This window comes from Poecilia latipinna, unplaced genomic scaffold (assembly GCF_001443285.1).
Source record: "Poecilia latipinna isolate Pla-1442-1.1 unplaced genomic scaffold, P_latipinna-1.0 Scaffold2127, whole genome shotgun sequence".
Lineage (NCBI taxonomy): Eukaryota > Metazoa > Chordata > Actinopteri > Cyprinodontiformes > Poeciliidae > Poecilia > Poecilia latipinna.
In genome coordinates, this window is record NW_015114743.1 from 55,069 (window position 1) to 73,639 (window position 18,571).

Consider the following 18,571-nt stretch of genomic DNA (forward strand, 5'->3'; position numbering starts at 1 on the left):
CGTTCATGCCGAGTGGATCAATGGATGCCAGGCAGCAGCCAATCAGCAGCGAGTGTTCTGGAGGTTCAGCGTGCATGTGTGAGCTTAGGGAGAGGGGGGGGGGAGCAGCTCATTGGCTGGAGCAGAAAGTCACACACACCCATGTTGGCCAGTCCAGTACCTCCGGGATCCACATTCCCAGAATGTCGGTGTCGCTGGCCAGGTCCTGGCCGAACATGGCCTCCATGGTCTCCTCGTCTAGGTCCATCTCCAGCTCCTCGTCCAGGTTGAAGTCGTACAGCGCGCCCGGGTCCTGCTGCTGCGGCGCCGCCGCGTCCCGCCGGGCCTGGCTGTGGTGGGCCTGGACGGAGCGGTACAGCCCGGCTGGGGTGGGGAGGGGAACAGGAGGGACAGGTGATTCGCTGGGCGGCGGCGGCGTGAGGTCAGGGTGTGTTTGATGTTCTCACCGGCGCGCGCCAGCAGCGTGCGTGCGGCCAGGTCGAAGCGGTGCTTCCTGCCGGCGGCGGAGCGTCCTCTGAGGGAGGTGCAGCTGGACGCCGCTGCGCTGTCCTGCTCCAGACCTTCAGGGCTGCAGAATGACAGTAAGTTCAGGTCAAAGGTCAAACATCAGCCTCCCCCTCTGAAAACGCCGCTACCTGTCACTGAAGCCCTCCTCCAGCTCCGAGGCGTCGGCGCTGGCCACGTCCCCCGGACAGCAGAGGTACGGGCTCCGGTCCAGGGACTTGCCCCCCGAGGACGCCATCGCCCCCGGACAGGAGGCGGAGTCAGGGGCATCGACGACCAGCGCGCCGCTCCTGGTGTGAGGCTCGTCGCGCTCGTCCTCCGTGCCGGGATGTTCGATCATCCACATGGCGAGCACCGTGATGTTCTGGGCGTCCGCTTCTCCCCGAGCGCCTGCGGGCAGAGGTCAGAGGTCAGCGCCGCCGGCCTGCGGGCTACCGTAGCGTTCTGCTAAGACACGACACTGAACGCTCTGCTGATGGAGTTCAGGCCACATTCAGCTGCGAAGTCTTACACAAGGCAGGGAAAAGCTCCAATAAAGACCAGATCAGCTTCACGTGCCAGCATCGGCCAATCGCCGATCTCCCAAAATTAAGGAAATTTGTTGCCGATACATTTTTGTATCCCAAGAAGAAGTGTTGTAAAAAAAAATGCACCCTGATCTCAGAGGGCATGAGATCAGTAAAAGGTTTGTGGAAACGTGTTCAGGACTTCGACTGACCCGTTGCTTCCAGGGCTTTGGAGATCTGGCGCAGCGTGAAGCCCATCTCCAGCAGCGGCACGGCGATGGCGGGCGGCGGCGGCGACGTGGACAGCCTGCTGCTGGGGTCCGACAGAGCTGAGGGGAGACAACATGGCCGTCATTTCCTCTTCTGCGCACAGGGGCGCCTGTCCTCGGGTCCACTCACATGTTCCGGCCCGGTTCTGCGGCCTGCAGGGCTGGGAGTCCGGCGAGGTGAGGCTCTGCCTGCGGCCCACCTCGTCTGACGGAGACGTCGGCAGGGACGACACCGGCGGCGTCTGGGCCCGCCGGGTCGGAACCAGGGTGGTGGTGGGGTAGCTGGAGAACATCTGCCTGTTGGGACACACAGCAGGAGGTCAAAGGTCATCACACCCTGAGAGACGAGGGACTCCATGATGAAGCCGGACCGCGGTGAGTTCCCACCTGAGCAGGCTGAGCGGCATGACGCCGGGGGACTCGGAGGCGGGGACGGTCTCGGTGTCCGTGACGGGCGTGGTGGCGGTGGTGGTGTCCTCCAGGGAGGAGCTCATGAAGGAGGTGGTGCTGGAGGCCGAGGGGCTGGTGGTGATGGGCGTCTGGGCCAGCTGCTCGCCCTCGCCGCCCTCGCCTTCCCCTTCAGGCTCACTCCTCGCCCCTGAGATATGAAACACCCAAACTGACTCAGAATCTGTGCAGGAAGCTAAAACCATCAACCATCAGATAAAACGAATAAATATTTAGCATGAATGAACAGATATTAAAGGAACTCTAGACCCCAGCCTGGTTCTGATGCGGTTCTGCTCTCACCCGGCCTGGACTTCCCGCCGCTGGGCTCATCCAGCAGCCCGTTCACCACCAGCTTGTAGATCATGGCCTGCGCTCTCTCTAGGTCCGCCAGGCCCAGCGCGCGTTTGATCGGGGAGCGCATCACGGCGCGCTTCACCATGTGGCGCATGAGGAACTGCAGCGCCGTCCGCATCTCCACCTCCTCCTGGAAGACGGGCGAGGGCGGCGCTGCGCCGCCGCTGGCGTTCAGGTCGGCGTTGTGGCCGCTCGGCGCCGCCTCGGGGACCACCTGGATGTTCGAGACAGTCGCTGGGTTAGCTCCAACACCCCTCAGCTGCTACGCTTTGCACTTCTAACACTGACCAGCAGGGGGCAACAACTGCAACTCTAAGCAACAGATTCAGTCGTTCCGGCCCAAGACGACACTAGAAATCCCATATGTCCTACAGTCAGTGAATGCACCACCCAAACATGACATAGAATCAGGAAGCAGCTTAAACATCAAGATAAGCTGTAAGAATCTTTAAGGATATCAAGGATGCACCGATCCACTTTCTCCTCTGCCGAGATCCGAGGTTTCAGCAGACGCCGATTCCACACAGAAAAACACCTGATTGACTGAAAACATTTCATAAATGAACAGAATTAAAATGTATTTGATAACATCCCCCCATTTGGCTCCGCCCCCTGTAGCCTCCCCCCATCTGGCTCCGCCCAAATCTCTCATGACTTCATCCCTGATCTTACTCCACCCTCTAGCTCCCCCCTCTCTGCCTGCATGCTGCTAGCATTGCTAGCATTAGCGTGTGTACCTTGGGGATGAGCAGCAGCTCGGCGTACTTGCTGCAGCTCAGCAGGGCGCTCAGGGTCTTCATGGCGCCCAGGTAAAGGTAGGACAGCTGTACGGCGTGGATCTCTGACTGCGTGCTGATGGGCGGAGCCTCGTGGCGCCCGCCATGGTCGTGGCCTTTCTTCCTGCCCGCCTCTGCGGCAGCGTTGGGCGCCGGGCCAAACAGAGCTTCGTTTCCACAGGCGACAGATGAGATCTCGCTCTCGGACTTGGAGTTGGGCGCCAGGTGAGCCTTGACCTCCTCCAGGCTGTGGGACACCCTCAGCTCGGAGGCGGCGGCGTCCTTCTGGCCGTCCGGCCTGTCGTCGGCGCAGCTCGGCTCGTGGCCAACGGAGGCAGCGTTGCGGTGCTTCCTGTCGTGGCGGCGCCCGCCCAGCTTGGCGGCGGTCTCCTCGTGGATGCTGGTCAGGTAGGTGAGGTCCAGCAGCAGCGACGAGGTCAGACCCCGGAACCGGCCCACGTCGAATGGCAGCGGCTCGCACGGCTCCAGATTGTACAGCGGCGTGTCACTAGGCGACCAGAAAGTTGGGAAGCTTTAATGGGAGGAAGTGGAGCGAAGAGAGACAAGGAGAGGGAAACGGAGTGAAACGGAGGAAAACGGGGGAAAACTGATGGAAATGGGTGATGGAGAGGCGGAGCGACACGGAGGAGGAAACCAACGACCCGGTTTCAGAACCGACCGGGTTCCTGAAAGACAGATTTATGAGGAAAAACGTTCCAGAAACAGAAAACATGGAGAGACGAGAAAGACGAGGAAAATGCCAAACAACCCGAAGTTAGAATGATGATGATGAAAACAGTGACAGATCTACTGACAGAAGTTAAAACGTTAACGGTGCGTGGTTCCAGATGTGATAACAGATGTTTGAATCATTCAACAGAATGAATTAATGTTGTCAAATGAGTGTTTGGATCAGAACCCAGTCGGGTTCTTGTGTTACTTAAATGAGCGACTGGGTCACAACCGTCTGGGTTCGGCGGTTCCGGTACCTGATGGTGATCTCGGCCTCGTCCCACTGGACCTTGGCCGAGCTGCTGCCCTCCTTGGCCACGCCCAGCAGCGTGGCGTGGCGTCCCGTCTGCTTGTGGACGCAGCGGCCGCCGACACGCAGACCGCCGTCCGCCCCCCCGATCACGGCCAGAACCGGCCACACGTCGCAGCAGAGGCTGCGCAGGTGCGGCTCGGCCAGGTCCGCCAGGCCGTGCTGCCGGCCGTGCCGCCCCCGGTCCTCCTCCGCCCTGGGCGGAGCGTCGGGGCTCTCCCTCTGGGCGTCGTGCTCCTCGCGGCTCTGCACCGAGCGGCTCTTCTTCAGCCGCTGGCCGCCGGCCGGGCCCCCCGTGGCGGCGTCCCGGAAGCAGGGCTTGATCTTCTGCAGCCGCTGGATGATGGCGCTGTTGATGCGCGGCGTCCAGCGGTCGGTGCGGTGCAGGATGCGGACCAGCTGGGCCGTGGCCTCCACCAGCACCGTGGGAGTGGGGCTGCAGACGGGGTCGCCGGGCAGGAGGTCGCGTGGCGTCCCTCTCATCTGCATGTCGCAGATCTTCACCTGCAGAGGAAACAGGAAGTGTGAGAGAGCCACTTCCTGCTGAATGCTGAACTCTGAGTGGCGGCGGTGGCTACCTTCTCTCCCGGGTTACTGCTGTAGAACATGACACAAGGAAACAACTCGGCCGCGTCGACATCCTCAAACGCCAACTTCGGCTCCTGGAGGAAGGAAGGAAGGAAGGAAGGAAGGAAGGAAGGAAGGAAGGAAGTGAGGAAGGAAGTGAGGAAGGGAGAAAAACAAAAAAGGAAAGGAAGGTGATGATGAGAGAATCAAAGAAAGGAAATAGAGGAACAAAGGAAGAAGGAATAGAATAAGAAATGAGAAAAAGACAGGAAAGAGGATAAAGCAGAAGGAGGGAATCAGACTGGAACGATGCAAACATCAACATTCAGAACGGAACTGAATAACTTTCTGTCACATCCAACAGCGGCTCTGTGTTTAACTGGGAAAGTCAGGTGGAAGGAAGAAACTGTAGCTGTGCTGACCTCTCCGTTCTTGCTGAAGGAAACGGTTCTGGCCTCCATGTCGAGGACGCAGGTGATGAAGTCTCCCTGCGTGAAGCTGCTGAGCGTCAGCGTCTGCTCTCCGTTGTGGTACAGGTTCCCGCTGTAGGCGCGGTACAGCCACATGTCCGACGTGGTGCGATGGTTGAAGTCATGGACGGGCCAGCGGGACACGCCCACGCACGTCCCCTCGTTGCCACGGTTCTCCTTCACGATGTAGAACTGCAGCAGGGAAAAGCAGCGGTTAGCGGAGCTTTCCAGGTGTTTTCCAGTAGATTTCTGTGCTGGGATCACCTTCCACTGGTAGCATCCGGAGGAGATGCCGGTGGACGCCAGGCCGTAACCTTTGCCCCCGCTGCCGTGCGTCAGGCCCTGGCCGTTCTCCACCACGCAGCACTGCGCCTTCTCCGGGTCGAAGGACACTTCCTGGATGGGAAGGTTCTCGTCTTCCTCCTCTGCCTCGCCCTGCTGGCCAAACAGACGTCAGCGTCCCGCGTCCACCTGGGGGACCAGGGTTGCCGTGACGACGCCCTCACCTGCAGCTTCAGCTCCTGGAGTTTCTCCTTGATCTGGATGGAGTGTTTGGCCTGAGCGACCGGAGCTTCCCACATGCAGTCAGACAGCAGAGAGAAGAGACGGTCCACGACCTGGAGGACAGAGACATCAGGACAGAGACAGACAGAAGGATAAACGGTCAAAGACAGAACAACAGAAAAAGAAAAACAGAGAAAAAAGACAGAAAGACAAAAAAAGAGACAAAAACAGAATGAAAAGAAAAACAAAAGAGCAACGACAGAAACACAAAGAAACAAACAGGCAGAACTGAAAACCTGCGGCTTCAGGAAGTGCGGCTCCGCAGCGCCCCCTACCTGGGTCAGCTGGTCGTCCTCCATGTTGGCCTCGCAGGCCGGCAGGACGGCCTCCAGCACATGCAGAGCCAGCAGGCGGGTTCTCATGTTCCCCACTAGAGGAATTCCTGCAACATTTAACATCTGTTAATGTTAATTCGACCACACTCACCTGCTACCTGCAGAGGGCGCACCTGAGCAGCACTTCTGAGCAGCGATGTTCAGCAGAACCTCGGTCCATTTGGGGGACGCCATCTTGGACTGGATGGCCTTGGAGGAGACCACCCTGCGCAGGAAGACCAGGAAGTCCCCGAGGTGGAGCTCTGCGGTGTGCTGCTTCCGGATTAAAGCTGAACAACAAAAACGTTGAGCCATTACACGACCCAGAGGAAAATCAGCAATCTGGAGACGATCTGCTCTCATCCGACTGCAGGACGGTCATCAACGGGAACCAAAGCTCTCCAGGCGACATCCAACCTGAGCCCTTACTCCAGTTTTTACCAAAACCTGGAGAGGGCCTTCAGGTTCTGAGTCGCTGCTGGTTTTAGCATCTTCTACCAGCATGATTAGCATTAGCGAATCATTTTTATCTCCCAATAAAAGTTCAGAAGAATCAGCCGACTTGAGTCTCCTTCATCAAGAAATGCAGGGTTTTGACTGTTTAATATTTGGTGACCGCAGCGTGATGATTAAAGGGCCAGTATCACCCAGGACTGACTTTTCTGAGCTTTCCATCATAATACATTTTCCCTCATCAAAAATGAACCTGGAGTGTTGCTTTCATTCTTTCATGTTTGAGAAATCCTTTGATCTCCATGGCAACCATTCAGCTGTGGAAAACGCCTGGGTGGACCAAGTTCCGCCTTCGCGGGACAGTTCCTCCCCACTCAGCTCCTTCAGACTAGCCAGCGGCAATTAGCAAACGCCTGGTGGAACTGCTGAGTTATTTCTCAGAGCTGGTAAAAACATTGTTAAAGGGCTAAAAGAGGAGCCATGTTGGGATGACTTCCTGAAGGCGGAGCTTCAGAAAGAGCAGGAGCTTCTTAAAGACACAGAGGGCCAATTTCAAGGTGTCAAATTCCAAAGTCAAATTTCTTTTAAGACATATTTGATATAAAAGTCATTTTTATAACAACTGAAGGTAATTAAGTGACTTGACTGCCATAAAATGTGTGCATAGAAAATACATAATACAATCCCTTTAAGGGAGACGTTGAACAGATTAGGTTATTTGGTGGCAGCGTGTTCTAGGCTGTTTTTCTCCAGGACAAAAGGTAAGATCAGACTTTTCCTTGTTATTTAAGCCCTAAAAATAACCAGCCCAGATGCTTGATGACTGCTTTAATCTGACAGAAATAATGTTAAATGCATTTCAGCAGATACCTTTGTGTAACGGTTAAATGTTGGTTGAATTATATTTGAACAAACCTGAGACTGACACTGGCTGTTTTACTAGAACAAGACGTGTAAGGGAAATGGATCCAGAGGGATTTCTGTGTCTGTTATTGTTTAGTGTTTACATAAGAAAACTGAATTCAGAGGCAGACGGAGACGTGGATGTGTGTCAGGGTTGGAGCTAGATGCTGAAGCTAACCTCTGAAGTCCTTCTTGTCAGAGTCGGGGCAGTCGTCCGTCTTGGAGTCGTCCGGGTTCTTCCCTGCCGCCAGCCGGCTGCCTCCCGCCTGGGCCAGCAGGTTCTTCAGCTGGCTGCACAGCAGGTCCAGCAGCGCCTGCACCACCTTGGGACTCAGCTTGTCGGCGTACGTCCTGCAGGGACAGACAGGCCGCTGGGTTAGAGGCGCTCTGGGCCCCGGAGGCGCTGCGGCGCTGCGGCGGCGTTACCCGGTGCTGATGGCCAGGATCTGCAGCAGGCGGGTGGAGGCCACCTTCAGGGCGGTGCTAAGCTGCGACACGCCCGGCTTCTGCAGCAGCTGCAGCGGCTGGCCCAGCATCGTCTCGGTGCCGCAGAGCTGCGACAGCACATTGAGGAGGCCGCTGGAGATGGCCAGGGACACGTCCACAGGCTGGTAGCGCACGCTGAGCGCAAACACCGTCACCAGCAGGAGGCGCTGCTGGGCTTCTGTAGAGGAGGAAGCAGAGGGTCAGACTGAGGCCTGGTCAACATGAAGCTGGGGCTTTTTAAAATAAATTAATCTCATCCACACCTTTAAGGAAAGTGTTCATACAACACTGAGCTGTGTTTAAACATGCCAAGCCCATAGGGGGCAGTGTAGCGCCAAGATCTGTCAGTTAATCACAAGCCTTCCAAACCACCACCACGTCCTGTTAGGAACCAAACATGGAGCCAGGAGGTTTAGATAGAGAAGCTGAACTACTTGTAAATGCTGTTAAAGTTAATAAAACATGAAACGATGTCGAATCATGTAAGTCAGTGTGTGGATGTTTAACGAAACACTGAGTTCATTTAAATCCCACCTGTTGGTTTTAAACCATAATACAGGGGTGGCCAAGTCCAGTCCTCGAGAGCCACCATCCTGCAAGTTTTAGAAGTATCCTTACTCCAACAGACCGGGATCAGCTCTACAGAGGCCTGATAACGAGCCAGTCATTTGATTCAGGTGTGTTGAAGCAGGGATGCATCTGAAGCTTGCAGGATGGTGGCTCTCGAGGACTGGACTTGGCCACCCCTGCCATAATAAATGGAGCATTGATCAACATATTTGATCTGTATTGATTATTTTTATAAAATGGAATGTTTGTTTCTCAAACTGTCGACTGTATGATGTTTTCAGGACTTTTTATTTTTGTGTTTTATCATGTAAAGCACTTTAACTCCCTTTGAGCTCCAGGTGATTTTTCTCCTTAGCAGTTCAACATATTTGTGTGTTTATACAAAATCAAGGAAAAGTCTGAACCAACATGAAACCCTCTCTGACAGCAGCCATCTTTCCTCCTCTGCATGGCAAACGGAAACAATGTGATGTCATCGCTGCATTATCTGTTGCACACTGAAATGCGTTTACCTCTCAAAGTCCTGAAAACTGGGTTTTGGTGCAAAAGCTAAAAAGGAGAATTTGCAAATCTTCACTTTAATCGGAGGTTTTATCATCAGCATTGTTTTAATGATATTAAACGGAGGTTATGTGTTGATGAAGCTCTGCTTGGTTCGTCAGATATCCGCATATGTGTGGATAAATCCGGTTCAGACACCAGCTGTGTGTGGAAAAGCAGGAGAGCGTCGGTACCGATGTGGTGCTTGTTGGCCTGCAGGGCGCGCTCCAGAGTCACCGACAGCTGCTGGTAGATCTTATGGACGGCCGTCTGGATCTCCATCTGCAGGCTCCGCTTGGCCGCTTTGATCCCATCCTGGAGCACAAACGTGCCAGTCAGAACCGGACCACAGAACCGGACCAGAGCTCTTCCTCCTCTTCCTCACCTGGTAGTGGTGCAGCTGCACGTTCTCCCTCTTCAGGCCGCTGCCCACGGTGCCGAGGCCGAAGCATCCGGCCAGGAACTGCAGCCGGACCGAGGTGAGCAGGGAGGAGGACTGGAAGGCGCCGCCCGGCCGCTCGGCGCCGCCCTGCTGGCTGCCCTTCTCTTCCATGCCGGAGATCAGCACCACGATCTGGTGCAACGCCTCCAACCGCAGCTGCAGCCACAGTCACATGATGAAGCAGAAACTTTAAACCGTTTAAAACCGGGACAGAGGAACACGCAGCCTGGACGCAGCGAACAGTAAAACCTTAAATATAAACGAGTTACTTGTTGTTTTCTGCTTTCATGTGTTCCAGACGAAGAAAGGATCTGTTTCATCTTAATATTAGAAGCACTGATAATTAAATTAATAACAAAATAAAAACGTATTTTGAAATGGAAACAAAGTAAAAAGTAAATAAAATTACAACAAAAATGAATCAAAAATATTATAAGAATAAAACTTTAACATTTAAAATGGAATCAAAATAAAGTGTGAATATTTTTATTTTCTCTTTTTTTAAAATGGTCATTAAATGCATAAGTTGTCATTTTAAAAAGCCTTTATATTTATATATGCATTTTCATTCTGTTTTTGATTGAATGAAAAATATATTTTTAATTTATTTAATTTCTTTTCATTCAAAAAAATTTAAAAGTAGAATAAAGATATGATACATAACATCTCATAAAAATTATTTTATTTAGTAAATATTTTTGAATTTGTTTTATTAAACCTTTTTTAAGTAGAAAATAAATAGCATATTTTATATATATTTTTTCTATATTGATTTATTTACTTCAATAAAACTGTTTTTAATTTAACCTTTTAATAAAAGGACTTAAATGCTACGACTCTCCTGGGTTACTGTCGTCCTGGTTCCAACGTTTTGTTTTAGTCGTGCTGTTCGTTCGTTGCGTTATGAATAAAGTTGGGTTGAGGATAACGTGCGTCTCCGTCGCCTCACCTCCGCCCTGCTCTGCTGCTGCTCCATGGCCAAGATGGCGGCCTGCGGGTTGGTGGACATGCCCTCCTCGGGCTCCTTGCTGAAGGCGGGCGCCAGGCCCACGTCGCCGCTGATGAAGCTCACCATGTTGTCGATGAGGGCGTGGACGCCCAGCGAGCGGCTCAGGTCCAGGTCCGACTCCCCGGAGGAGTGGGTCGAGCCGTAGCTGCGCTGCCGGCTGAGTTTGGACCGGAACCAGGACTCTGCCAGCGAGTCGGGGGAGCTGTGGAGCATTCCTGGGAGGAAGAGGAGGAGACGATGAAGAACCAGCGCATCACTCCACTGATGGGACGGGGGGACAGATGAACCATGACGACAACAAGCAGCCTCTTCTCCTTCCACATCAGTACCTCTCTTCTTCTGGGAGGAGGCCAGGTCCAGATCCACGTTCCTGCGTCCGCTCTGCAGCAGAAAACACACACAGCCTTCAGCTCAGGGCCCAGGGGACGCCAGGGGACACCAGAGGACGCCAGGGGACGCCAGGAGACACTAGGACCCAGGGGACGCCAGGAGACACTAGGACCCAGGGGACGCCAGGGGACGCCAGGAGACAGGGGACGCCAGGGGACACTAGGACCCAGGGGACACTAAGACCCAGGGGACGCCAGGGGACACCAGGACCCAGGGGCCCGGGCATGGGGGGCGGAGCTTCCTTACCAGGGTGTAGCTCTCCTCGTCGGACTCGGGCTGGGACAGGTCCGACTCGCTGCGGGACTTGATGAGCCGGTAGCTGGGGCTGCTCTGCACCGAGCGGCTCTCTGCACTCAGACTCTCACTCCTGGAAACAGAATTATTTCCCTCGATTTATTCCAAATAAATCTGTAGTCATATAATTCTACATATTTTTAGATCAATTTAGCATATAATGGTTAAAATGTATAAAACTGAACATTATTTAATGACATTTAATGGTGCATGTATTTATTTCATGATATATCTATTATTTAATGCACGTCATAGTATAAAAAATATAAAATGAATTAAATCATTCAATAATTTATATCATGATATGTATATATTATTCATGTAATTTTGTCCCTTTTGGCCATACACCTTCTCACTATGATTCTGAAAATAATTTCTCGACCTCCTGCATGGTGTCTTGCGACCCCCTGTGGGTCCCGCCCCCCTCTTTGGGAACCCCTGCCTCAGCAGGTCACATTCTGGGAATTTGAGTTTTTCTGCAGCACCTTTAGTTCTGGAGTTCTGCAGGTTTCTGTGCTTGAAACCAACAACTTTTCTCTTAAATTTGCATCCAAGAAGTTCCAAGTTTGCATCCATCACCCCCTGGCCCCTCCCCCTGTACCTGGTCATGAAGCTCAGACAGTCCTGTGTTCCGGTGGCCGACTGGGCCGGGCCGTCCTCCTGGTTCTGCTTGCCCAGCTCTCCCAGGACCGGGCTGACCCCCAGCAGCAGCAGGGCGCAGCGGTGGATGACCGAGTTGCAGGCGGCCGTGTACAGGTCCTGGCCCTCCGGGAGCCCCGCGCTGCCCCGCCGCTCCTCCTGCGACTGCGCTGCCTCCTCCTCCCCAGATCCCGACGCTGCCGCTGCGCTGCGGGACGCCGACCCAGAACCCGGGCCCGGCCCGCTGCTGGCCCGCTCCCGCTCCCGGCTCCGAGCCACCTCCCGCGCTGAGAGGAAACATTGAAAGATTTCTGCGTTGTGCATCGAGCACAAACACACACAGACGGATGCAGGGTTAGAGTGTGAGCAGCCTGGAGACTTCAGCAGTTAAAACAAAAAGCTGCAGAGCCACTGGTTTCACTTCTGATACCGATATCTGAGGTTTAGCATCGGCTGATACCGATCCGATACAAAAAACAGCTCAACTGACTGAAAACATTTTATTTTATTTAACACAGACATAAATGCACAGAATAATAAATGTGTTAGCTAACTCTGCACCAGGACAACTCTGGTTATAAATATATTTATAACGTCACTAAAACATGTAAAAACAACTTTAATCTGTTCAGTCGGTGCAGCCGAACCACCAATAGAAAATAAACTGTGTGAAAAACTGCAACCAACCTTCTGTCACATGGTTCAGAAAGTTCACTTATCAATAATGCATATTATCTAGAATTTCTTTCTAGAGATTTTATTGTTATTTTGTTTTCCTTTGTAATATTGTTAATTTACCAAAATAAAGTGAAATGTTTCCATGTTGGAACGATACAGACTGGAGGTGTGCCGATCGACAGGCCACTGATCATAATCAGCTGATTTCTGTGAAAAAGTGTATGATTGGTGATCGATCAGCGTCTCTAGTCGCTGTCGGACCGTCGCTACTGGTAGTTTCACAGACGGAGCCGCTCAGCTCCCACACCGAACAGCTGCAGCAGGGAACTTAAAAAATTAGATATGTATTAAAATATGTCTATTATGTCGAAATTAGGGGAATTTATTGCCAGATAATTTTTCCATTTTGCCAGATAACATGGTATCATTTACACCTCAGGCGAAGATTTAACAGCCATTCCAGGCGACTGGCAGAGACCGGCAGAGATCGGCAGAGACCTCAGAGACCGGCAGAGATCGGCAGAGACCTCAGAGATCGGCAGAGACCGGCAGAGATCGGCAGAGACCTCAGAGACCTCAGAGACCGGCAGAGACCTCAGAGACCGGCAGAGACCTCAGAGATCGGCAGAGACCTCAGAGATCGGCAGAGACCTCAGAGATCAGCAGAGACCGGCAGAGACCGGTCCCATGGATGACCGAAGCATCCCTAATGCAGACATAATGTCGGATCGGAGCGTCTCTAACTTAGAAACACTGAACAGTTTTGATCCAGACCTAAAATCTGATTCTGCTTCCTGTTTGTTAAATGTGAATTCCTGGGACCAGAAGAAGAAGTGATGAACCAGCATGTTGGACCAGACTAGGTCCAGATCAGAACGTTTCTGGACAGGAAGCGGCCGGGCTCCAGGGCTGTACTTACTTCCTGCGGTCATGACTTCGTGCTCCCGGTCCTCTTCCTCCTCGTCCTGATCCTGGTGTCCTTCTTCCCGCTCGCGGTCGGCCCGCTCCTCCAGCTCCGCCTCCTCGTCGATGGTGCGGGTGAACGAGTTCTCCTGGGGGTCCATGTCCAGCGAGTCCTGGTTGTCCGAGATCTGCACCACAACATCAGACTCTGCTTTTATTTTGGAATCCACCATCGACTTCCTGTCCGTCAGCGCCTCTTCCCCCACCTTTCTGAGAGCTGCGCCCCCTAAAGGAGGAACTCGGCCGGCATGAAAGTCTGGTGAGATTTTAATTCAAAGCGTCAACAACTTGCAGTTATGATCAGAATTATGAAATGATCTGAAATTTAAATATTTAAAGATCAGCATAACTAAGAGCTGATATCAAGAATAAATACGAGAACAAAATCATAATAATCCAAAGATGAGAAAAAGTCGGAATACTACGAGATCAAAGTGTTAATATAATGAAAATAAAGTTGTACTAATATGAGAATAAAGTATCAATAATAAGAGAATTTATAAAAATACGACAAGTCAATAAAGTAGCAGCTCTTAATAAATGAAACTTCTTATTTCTCAGAGAACTGGGAGTGAACTGGGAGTGAACTGGGAGTGAACTGGGAGTGAACTGGGAGTGAACTGGGACCGACCCGCCTCTCTCGGGATGAAGACCGGGTCTGGATGAAGTCCAGGTTCTTGCAGGCCAGCAGGCGGTTCCGGACCTTGTAGACGCTGCGGTAGACTTCGGCCAGAGACTTGGACGGCTGGTACCTGCTGGGAAGGCAGAGTCAGCGGCAGAGGAGAGGAGAGCGGGGTGAAAGGTCAGGGGTCGGCTCACCTGCCCTCGCCGCAGGCGGGGCCCAGCAGGCCGCTGTGCTTCAGCAGCGCGGCCAGGCAGAACCTGGACACGGTGTCCAGCAGGGACTCGTTGTTCAGAGACGCGTTGTCCCAGTCTGCAACAGGAGACACAGCAGTAAGGCCCGGTTCTGGTTCTGCTCTGGTTCTGGTTGTGGGTCAGACCTTTGCTGATGGCGTAGTCCTGCATGTTGATCCAGAGGCTGTTGGCGGGTTCTTTGGAGGAGCCCAGCGCCAGGTCCAGCAGGAGGCTGAGGTCCGGGCGCAGCGGCCGGTCCAGAGGCTTCTGCTCCTCGTTCCCGGACAGCGCCGCCTCCAGCAGCGAGCCGATGACCCAATCTGCAGGGACAGCGCAGTCAGAACCACACAGAACCATACAGAACCACTGGCGGGCCGGCCGGTACCGAGCTGCGGGATGTCCGTCTCCAGGCCGTTGCTGAACAGCGGCGTTTTCAGCCAGTAGGCGGCGTGGTTCTCCTCCGGCGAGGCGGCGGCGCCCTGCAGCATCCCGCCCAGGCAGCGGCCCACCAGCAGCGCCGCGGTCCGCTCCAGGTCCACCAGCCACACCCAGCACAGCGCCGCCGCCGGCAGCGCCAGGCCCGAGGCCGGCTCGGCCAGGTCCGACGCGCCTGGAGGGACGGGAAGGATCCGGTTACCGACCCCGGCCAGAACCACCAGGCTCTGGTTCTGACCTGACTGGTCACAACAAAGAATCCACTGGCAGCCCCGCAGCATGATGCTGCTCCCACCGTGCTCCCAGCTGGCAGGTTTCATCTTTGAATTTTGATTTATTTCTCAGAATTTGGACTTGATAGTTTTTTTATTTAGTATTTTTTCTTTAAATTCGGACATTAATCTGGGAGCAGAAAGAATTCTGCGACGGCGTGTTCGGGGAAATTTCCCCCCAAAATTTATTTTATATATTTTCTAGAATAAAACTTTGAAAGTTTTTTTAATTTATCAGTTTCAAAAGTCAATTTTTTTTTTACTTTTCAAGCTGAGAAACTTTCCACAGTTTTTTCTAGAAAATTTCTGATATTAATTTTAAAATTCAGAAATCTTTAGTGGAATTTTTTTTTATCTTCAATGGCGGTAGGGGCTGTAATTCGGACAGCAATCTGAACTTCTTATGTCATAATTCAGACACTAATGCAGATGGTCGGCCGGGAGCGTCCAGCTGCAGCTGATTTTTACGTAGGGGTGCACCGATTCATCAATGACAATTTCCTTAATTTTGGGAGATCGGTGATCAGCCGGTAGTTCAACGTGAAGCCGATCCGATCTACGTCAGCAAAGGTCTGAACAGGTTTGCCTGTTAGCCCCGCCCACCAAACCATGTCTGCATGGTTACCAACTCAGCAACTTTATTTATATTTACAAACATTTCAGACAAAAAACAAAATCGTCAAATTAGGAATCAGCAGGTTAAACTTTTTAAAGATTGGTAATTGGCGACCAGCCAGAAAACTGCAATCGGTGCATCCCGACTTTTATGCCAGAATTCTCTTTTTTGTTTGTTTTTTTCTTGATTTGCAGGAGGGCCATATTTCTTGAAGTGTATTTTGTCTGGGGCCCGCCCCTGCGGTCTGAGCGTTTCCTGTCAGCTGACCGTGCAGCGGCCACTGCAGCTCCTGGTCCTCCAGCGGCGCGGCTGCCGGCAGCAGCCTGTTGAGGCGGTCCAGAGGCGGCAGCAGGTCCAGCAGGTGGCTCAGCAGCGGCCTCACCACCGCCACCGGCAGCAGCAGCAGCGAGTTGACGATCTGACACAGCATGCTGCCTGCTGCCGACACGTAGATCACATCTGGAGAGCAGATGGGGATCAGTGACATCTGGACCGAGGCGGCGGCCGAGGCGGCGGCCGAGGCGGCGGCGCTCACCCTGCAGCTTCTCCCGGATGCTGCCGTTCCCAGAGCTGTCCTGGATCAGCGCGGCGGAGCGGGAGAAAATGTCGGTGGCGTGCGGCAGCAGCAGCTGCAGGTGCTTGTGGAGCAGCGCCACGCTGCTGGAGTTCTGCAGGAGACACGCAGCGGGTCAGACGGGTCTGGTTTATCGGGGCCCGGCCCGACCGGCGGCAGCGGCGTTACCTCGGTGATGGCGTTGATGTGGCAGTAGGCCAGCAGCTGCTTCTGCAGGGAGCACAGCAGCTGGTGCAGGTGAGCCGGCTGGCTGCTGTCCGACGAAGAGGCGCGCTGCTGCAGCTTGTCGCTGTTCTTCTCCAGTTCGCCCAGCGCCTGGTCCTGCAGAGAACAGAGAACAGAACCGCTGTGACCCGGCGGGTTCTGCTTTCCTCACCCCACAGCCAGCAGGCGGCCTGCCTGGACGCCTGCTGGCTGTGGGGGTGAGGAAAGCAGAGCTAAATGCAGCGCTCTGCAAGGACAGAGCGACTCCACTTTGGAACAGAAAAACATACCAGGTCAGGATTTAGAACTCAAAACGTACCGGGTCGCCACTTTAAGAGCCTAATAATGTACCAGACCAGCTTTGGATCCACAGACGTACAGAACCCGGATCTCTGCGCTACACCATGATTAGGCTAGAAGAACATGTGAACAAACGTCTACAAGTATGTTTTTGTGACTCTTCTCCTCGTCCAGGTCCCTGAATGCCACTGCAGACATTTTCAGATTTCTCTGGAAGGTTTGAAATTTCTGTCGTTTACCTTCAGAATCACCTCCAGTTATTAGAAGCAGAAAAAAGTGTTTTATCTGTTTTTTGATTTTATCACCACATGAAGCTTCTAAAAGTCATTTTACTGCTCATCAATAGGAAACAACCTGTTCGTAAAGATGCAGTTTAGTTTTATAAACGTCAGTAAGGACAGAAGTGAGCAGGAAGCTGAGATCTGATTAACTTTCTGCTAAAAAAAACAAAATATTTACATTTTCTCCAAAAGGCGACATCAGATGAAGACGAAAACAGAAAACAGAAAAACTGACATGCAGAAAAGGATTCACAGCGCAGAGCTGAATAATCTCTCAGTTCAATCAATGAAATGTTCTCCTGATAGGCGGGAACAGGAAGCGATCGGCTCAGCCAGGAAACGGCGGTTTGCGGCTCTCTACAGGATCGATAACGAGGACGGGCTCACCGTGTAAAAGCCCAGGTTCCTGAGCAGCGTCTTCATCAGGATCTCGGCTAAGTGCGTGTCGGGGTGGGAGCCGACGGCGCCGTAGCCGGGGTCCGGAGCGAAGGCGGGGCCGGGGGCCGGAGCGTCGGGGCCGTCGGCCGGAGCGCTGTAGCCCAGCAGTGAGGCGACGTGGGTGTGATCCTGCAGGCTGGTCAGGATGATGTCCAGCTGCATCCGCTGAGGAACAGAACCGCTTTATTTTACTTCCTGTTCAGGTTAATAACCACAGGAGGAAGCTGTATCAACAGGGTCTCGTCCAAAACCAAGCAGCAGGTGGGGGTGGGGCGTACCTGTCCTTTGGAGAGACTCTCCCATCTGTCAGGTCCCTGAGGCAGCAGGGAGTGGAGCAGCTCCATCCTCTCCCTCAAGGGAGGCAGCAGCATGGTGGCGCCCACCGACAGAGTCTCGATCACCGCCTGGTGGGAAACAGACCAGCTCAGATTAAAGCTGGTTGAATCTAACGGGCAGATTAAGGGATAACTTCCTGTTTTCTGCTCTAGCTGTGACTCTGCAGCAGCGTCCTGCTCACTGTTACTGAGGTTAAACTGATTTTACGTTAACCGGCTCCATGGTCCACTGACCTCCTGGATCTCGTCCGGCACCGAGGCGTCCATCAACCTGAACAGCAGGTTCCTGAGCGGCCTGGCCTGCCGACCCAGAATACTGGTGGCCACGCCCCCGGCCAGGGCCAGAGCCAGGTGATTGGATAAGAGGCGAAGGCACAGCTTGAGGAAGTTATGATGCTCCCTGTAAACACGGAGAAACGTTCACTCTGCTTCTGCCCGCGGCGTCTGGACCCGAGCGGTCTGAGCAGCTCACCTGGACGAGGGGAAGGGCAGCGGAGGAACGTCGCTGTTGATGCCGTCGCAGTAGCGCTCCAGGAAGGAGCGTAGGTGGGAGAAGGTGCTTTCCTCCAGGTCGACACAGTACGGCCGGTGCCAGGCCACCACCTGCCTGCAGAGACACGGAGAGGAAGCAGCAGATCAGCTGAGGCGCCATCTGTTAGCATTAGCCTAGCCTAGCTAACGGTCAGGTAAACATGAAGCATCTCTCAGGCCGCCATGGCAACCATGATGGTTAGGAAGGAATGATGTAAGAAAAGAATGAAAGGAAGGAATAAAACCTACAGCTCTGAACCCGATGATCACCTGTCCAGCAGGTAACCAGGTGTTGCTCAGCTATTGGTTGGTGTGTGATGACATCATCAGCCTGCTCAGCCATTGGTCAGTGTGCTGTGACATCATGGCTCACCTGTCTCTGGGCAGAGCGGTCCAGGCCAGGCTGTGGGACGTCCCGGCTGAGATCTGCTGGATGGCGACCCCGTCCAGACCGACCACCTTCTTGGGTTTGGTGATGGGGCCGGTGGAGTTGCCCTGGCCGCATTGCCCCATGGAGTTGTTGCCCCAGGCGTACACCTCGTTGTCT

The 18,571-nt window shown here is 53.4% G+C and overlaps 1 protein-coding gene across 11 annotated transcripts in view; it reads right to left on the minus strand.

Moving 5' to 3' along the window:
• herc1 (HECT and RLD domain containing E3 ubiquitin protein ligase family member 1) overlaps window positions 1-18,571 on the minus strand; it is a 51,620-nt gene that overhangs the window by 22,875 nt on the left and 10,174 nt on the right. For 6 of the 11 annotated variants that reach the window (XM_015017325.1, XM_015017333.1, XM_015017329.1 and 3 more), the window contains exons 10-45: window positions 18,398-18,569; window positions 17,966-18,100; window positions 17,728-17,893; window positions 17,437-17,562; window positions 17,108-17,323; window positions 16,104-16,256; window positions 15,897-16,029; window positions 15,629-15,820; window positions 14,424-14,648; window positions 14,185-14,358; window positions 14,003-14,117; window positions 13,815-13,938; window positions 13,140-13,311; window positions 11,505-11,853; window positions 10,856-10,976; window positions 10,549-10,600; window positions 10,160-10,434; window positions 9,154-9,366; window positions 8,963-9,083; window positions 7,599-7,836; window positions 7,351-7,523; window positions 5,951-6,106; window positions 5,778-5,884; window positions 5,445-5,555; window positions 5,203-5,373; window positions 4,891-5,130; window positions 4,480-4,563; window positions 3,849-4,405; window positions 2,821-3,391; window positions 2,030-2,297; window positions 1,667-1,877; window positions 1,410-1,576; window positions 1,223-1,339; window positions 636-894; window positions 447-568; window positions 140-363 (exon numbers count right to left, since the gene is read on the minus strand). In XM_015017325.1, the coding sequence (XP_014872811.1) occupies window positions 140-363; window positions 447-568; window positions 636-894; window positions 1,223-1,339; window positions 1,410-1,576; window positions 1,667-1,877; window positions 2,030-2,297; window positions 2,821-3,391; window positions 3,849-4,405; window positions 4,480-4,563; window positions 4,891-5,130; window positions 5,203-5,373; window positions 5,445-5,555; window positions 5,778-5,884; window positions 5,951-6,106; window positions 7,351-7,523; window positions 7,599-7,836; window positions 8,963-9,083; window positions 9,154-9,366; window positions 10,160-10,434; window positions 10,549-10,600; window positions 10,856-10,976; window positions 11,505-11,853; window positions 13,140-13,311; window positions 13,815-13,938; window positions 14,003-14,117; window positions 14,185-14,358; window positions 14,424-14,648; window positions 15,629-15,820; window positions 15,897-16,029; window positions 16,104-16,256; window positions 17,108-17,323; window positions 17,437-17,562; window positions 17,728-17,893; window positions 17,966-18,100; window positions 18,398-18,569 (7,010 nt within the window). The remainder of the gene's footprint in view (window positions 1-139; window positions 364-446; window positions 569-635; window positions 895-1,222; window positions 1,340-1,409; window positions 1,577-1,666; window positions 1,878-2,029; window positions 2,298-2,820; window positions 3,392-3,848; window positions 4,406-4,479; window positions 4,564-4,890; window positions 5,131-5,202; window positions 5,374-5,444; window positions 5,556-5,777; window positions 5,885-5,950; window positions 6,107-7,350; window positions 7,524-7,598; window positions 7,837-8,962; window positions 9,084-9,153; window positions 9,367-10,159; window positions 10,435-10,548; window positions 10,601-10,855; window positions 10,977-11,504; window positions 11,854-13,139; window positions 13,312-13,814; window positions 13,939-14,002; window positions 14,118-14,184; window positions 14,359-14,423; window positions 14,649-15,628; window positions 15,821-15,896; window positions 16,030-16,103; window positions 16,257-17,107; window positions 17,324-17,436; window positions 17,563-17,727; window positions 17,894-17,965; window positions 18,101-18,397; window positions 18,570-18,571) is intronic. The other 5 variants (XM_015017334.1, XM_015017326.1, XM_015017332.1 and 2 more) reach the window with 4 other exon arrangements.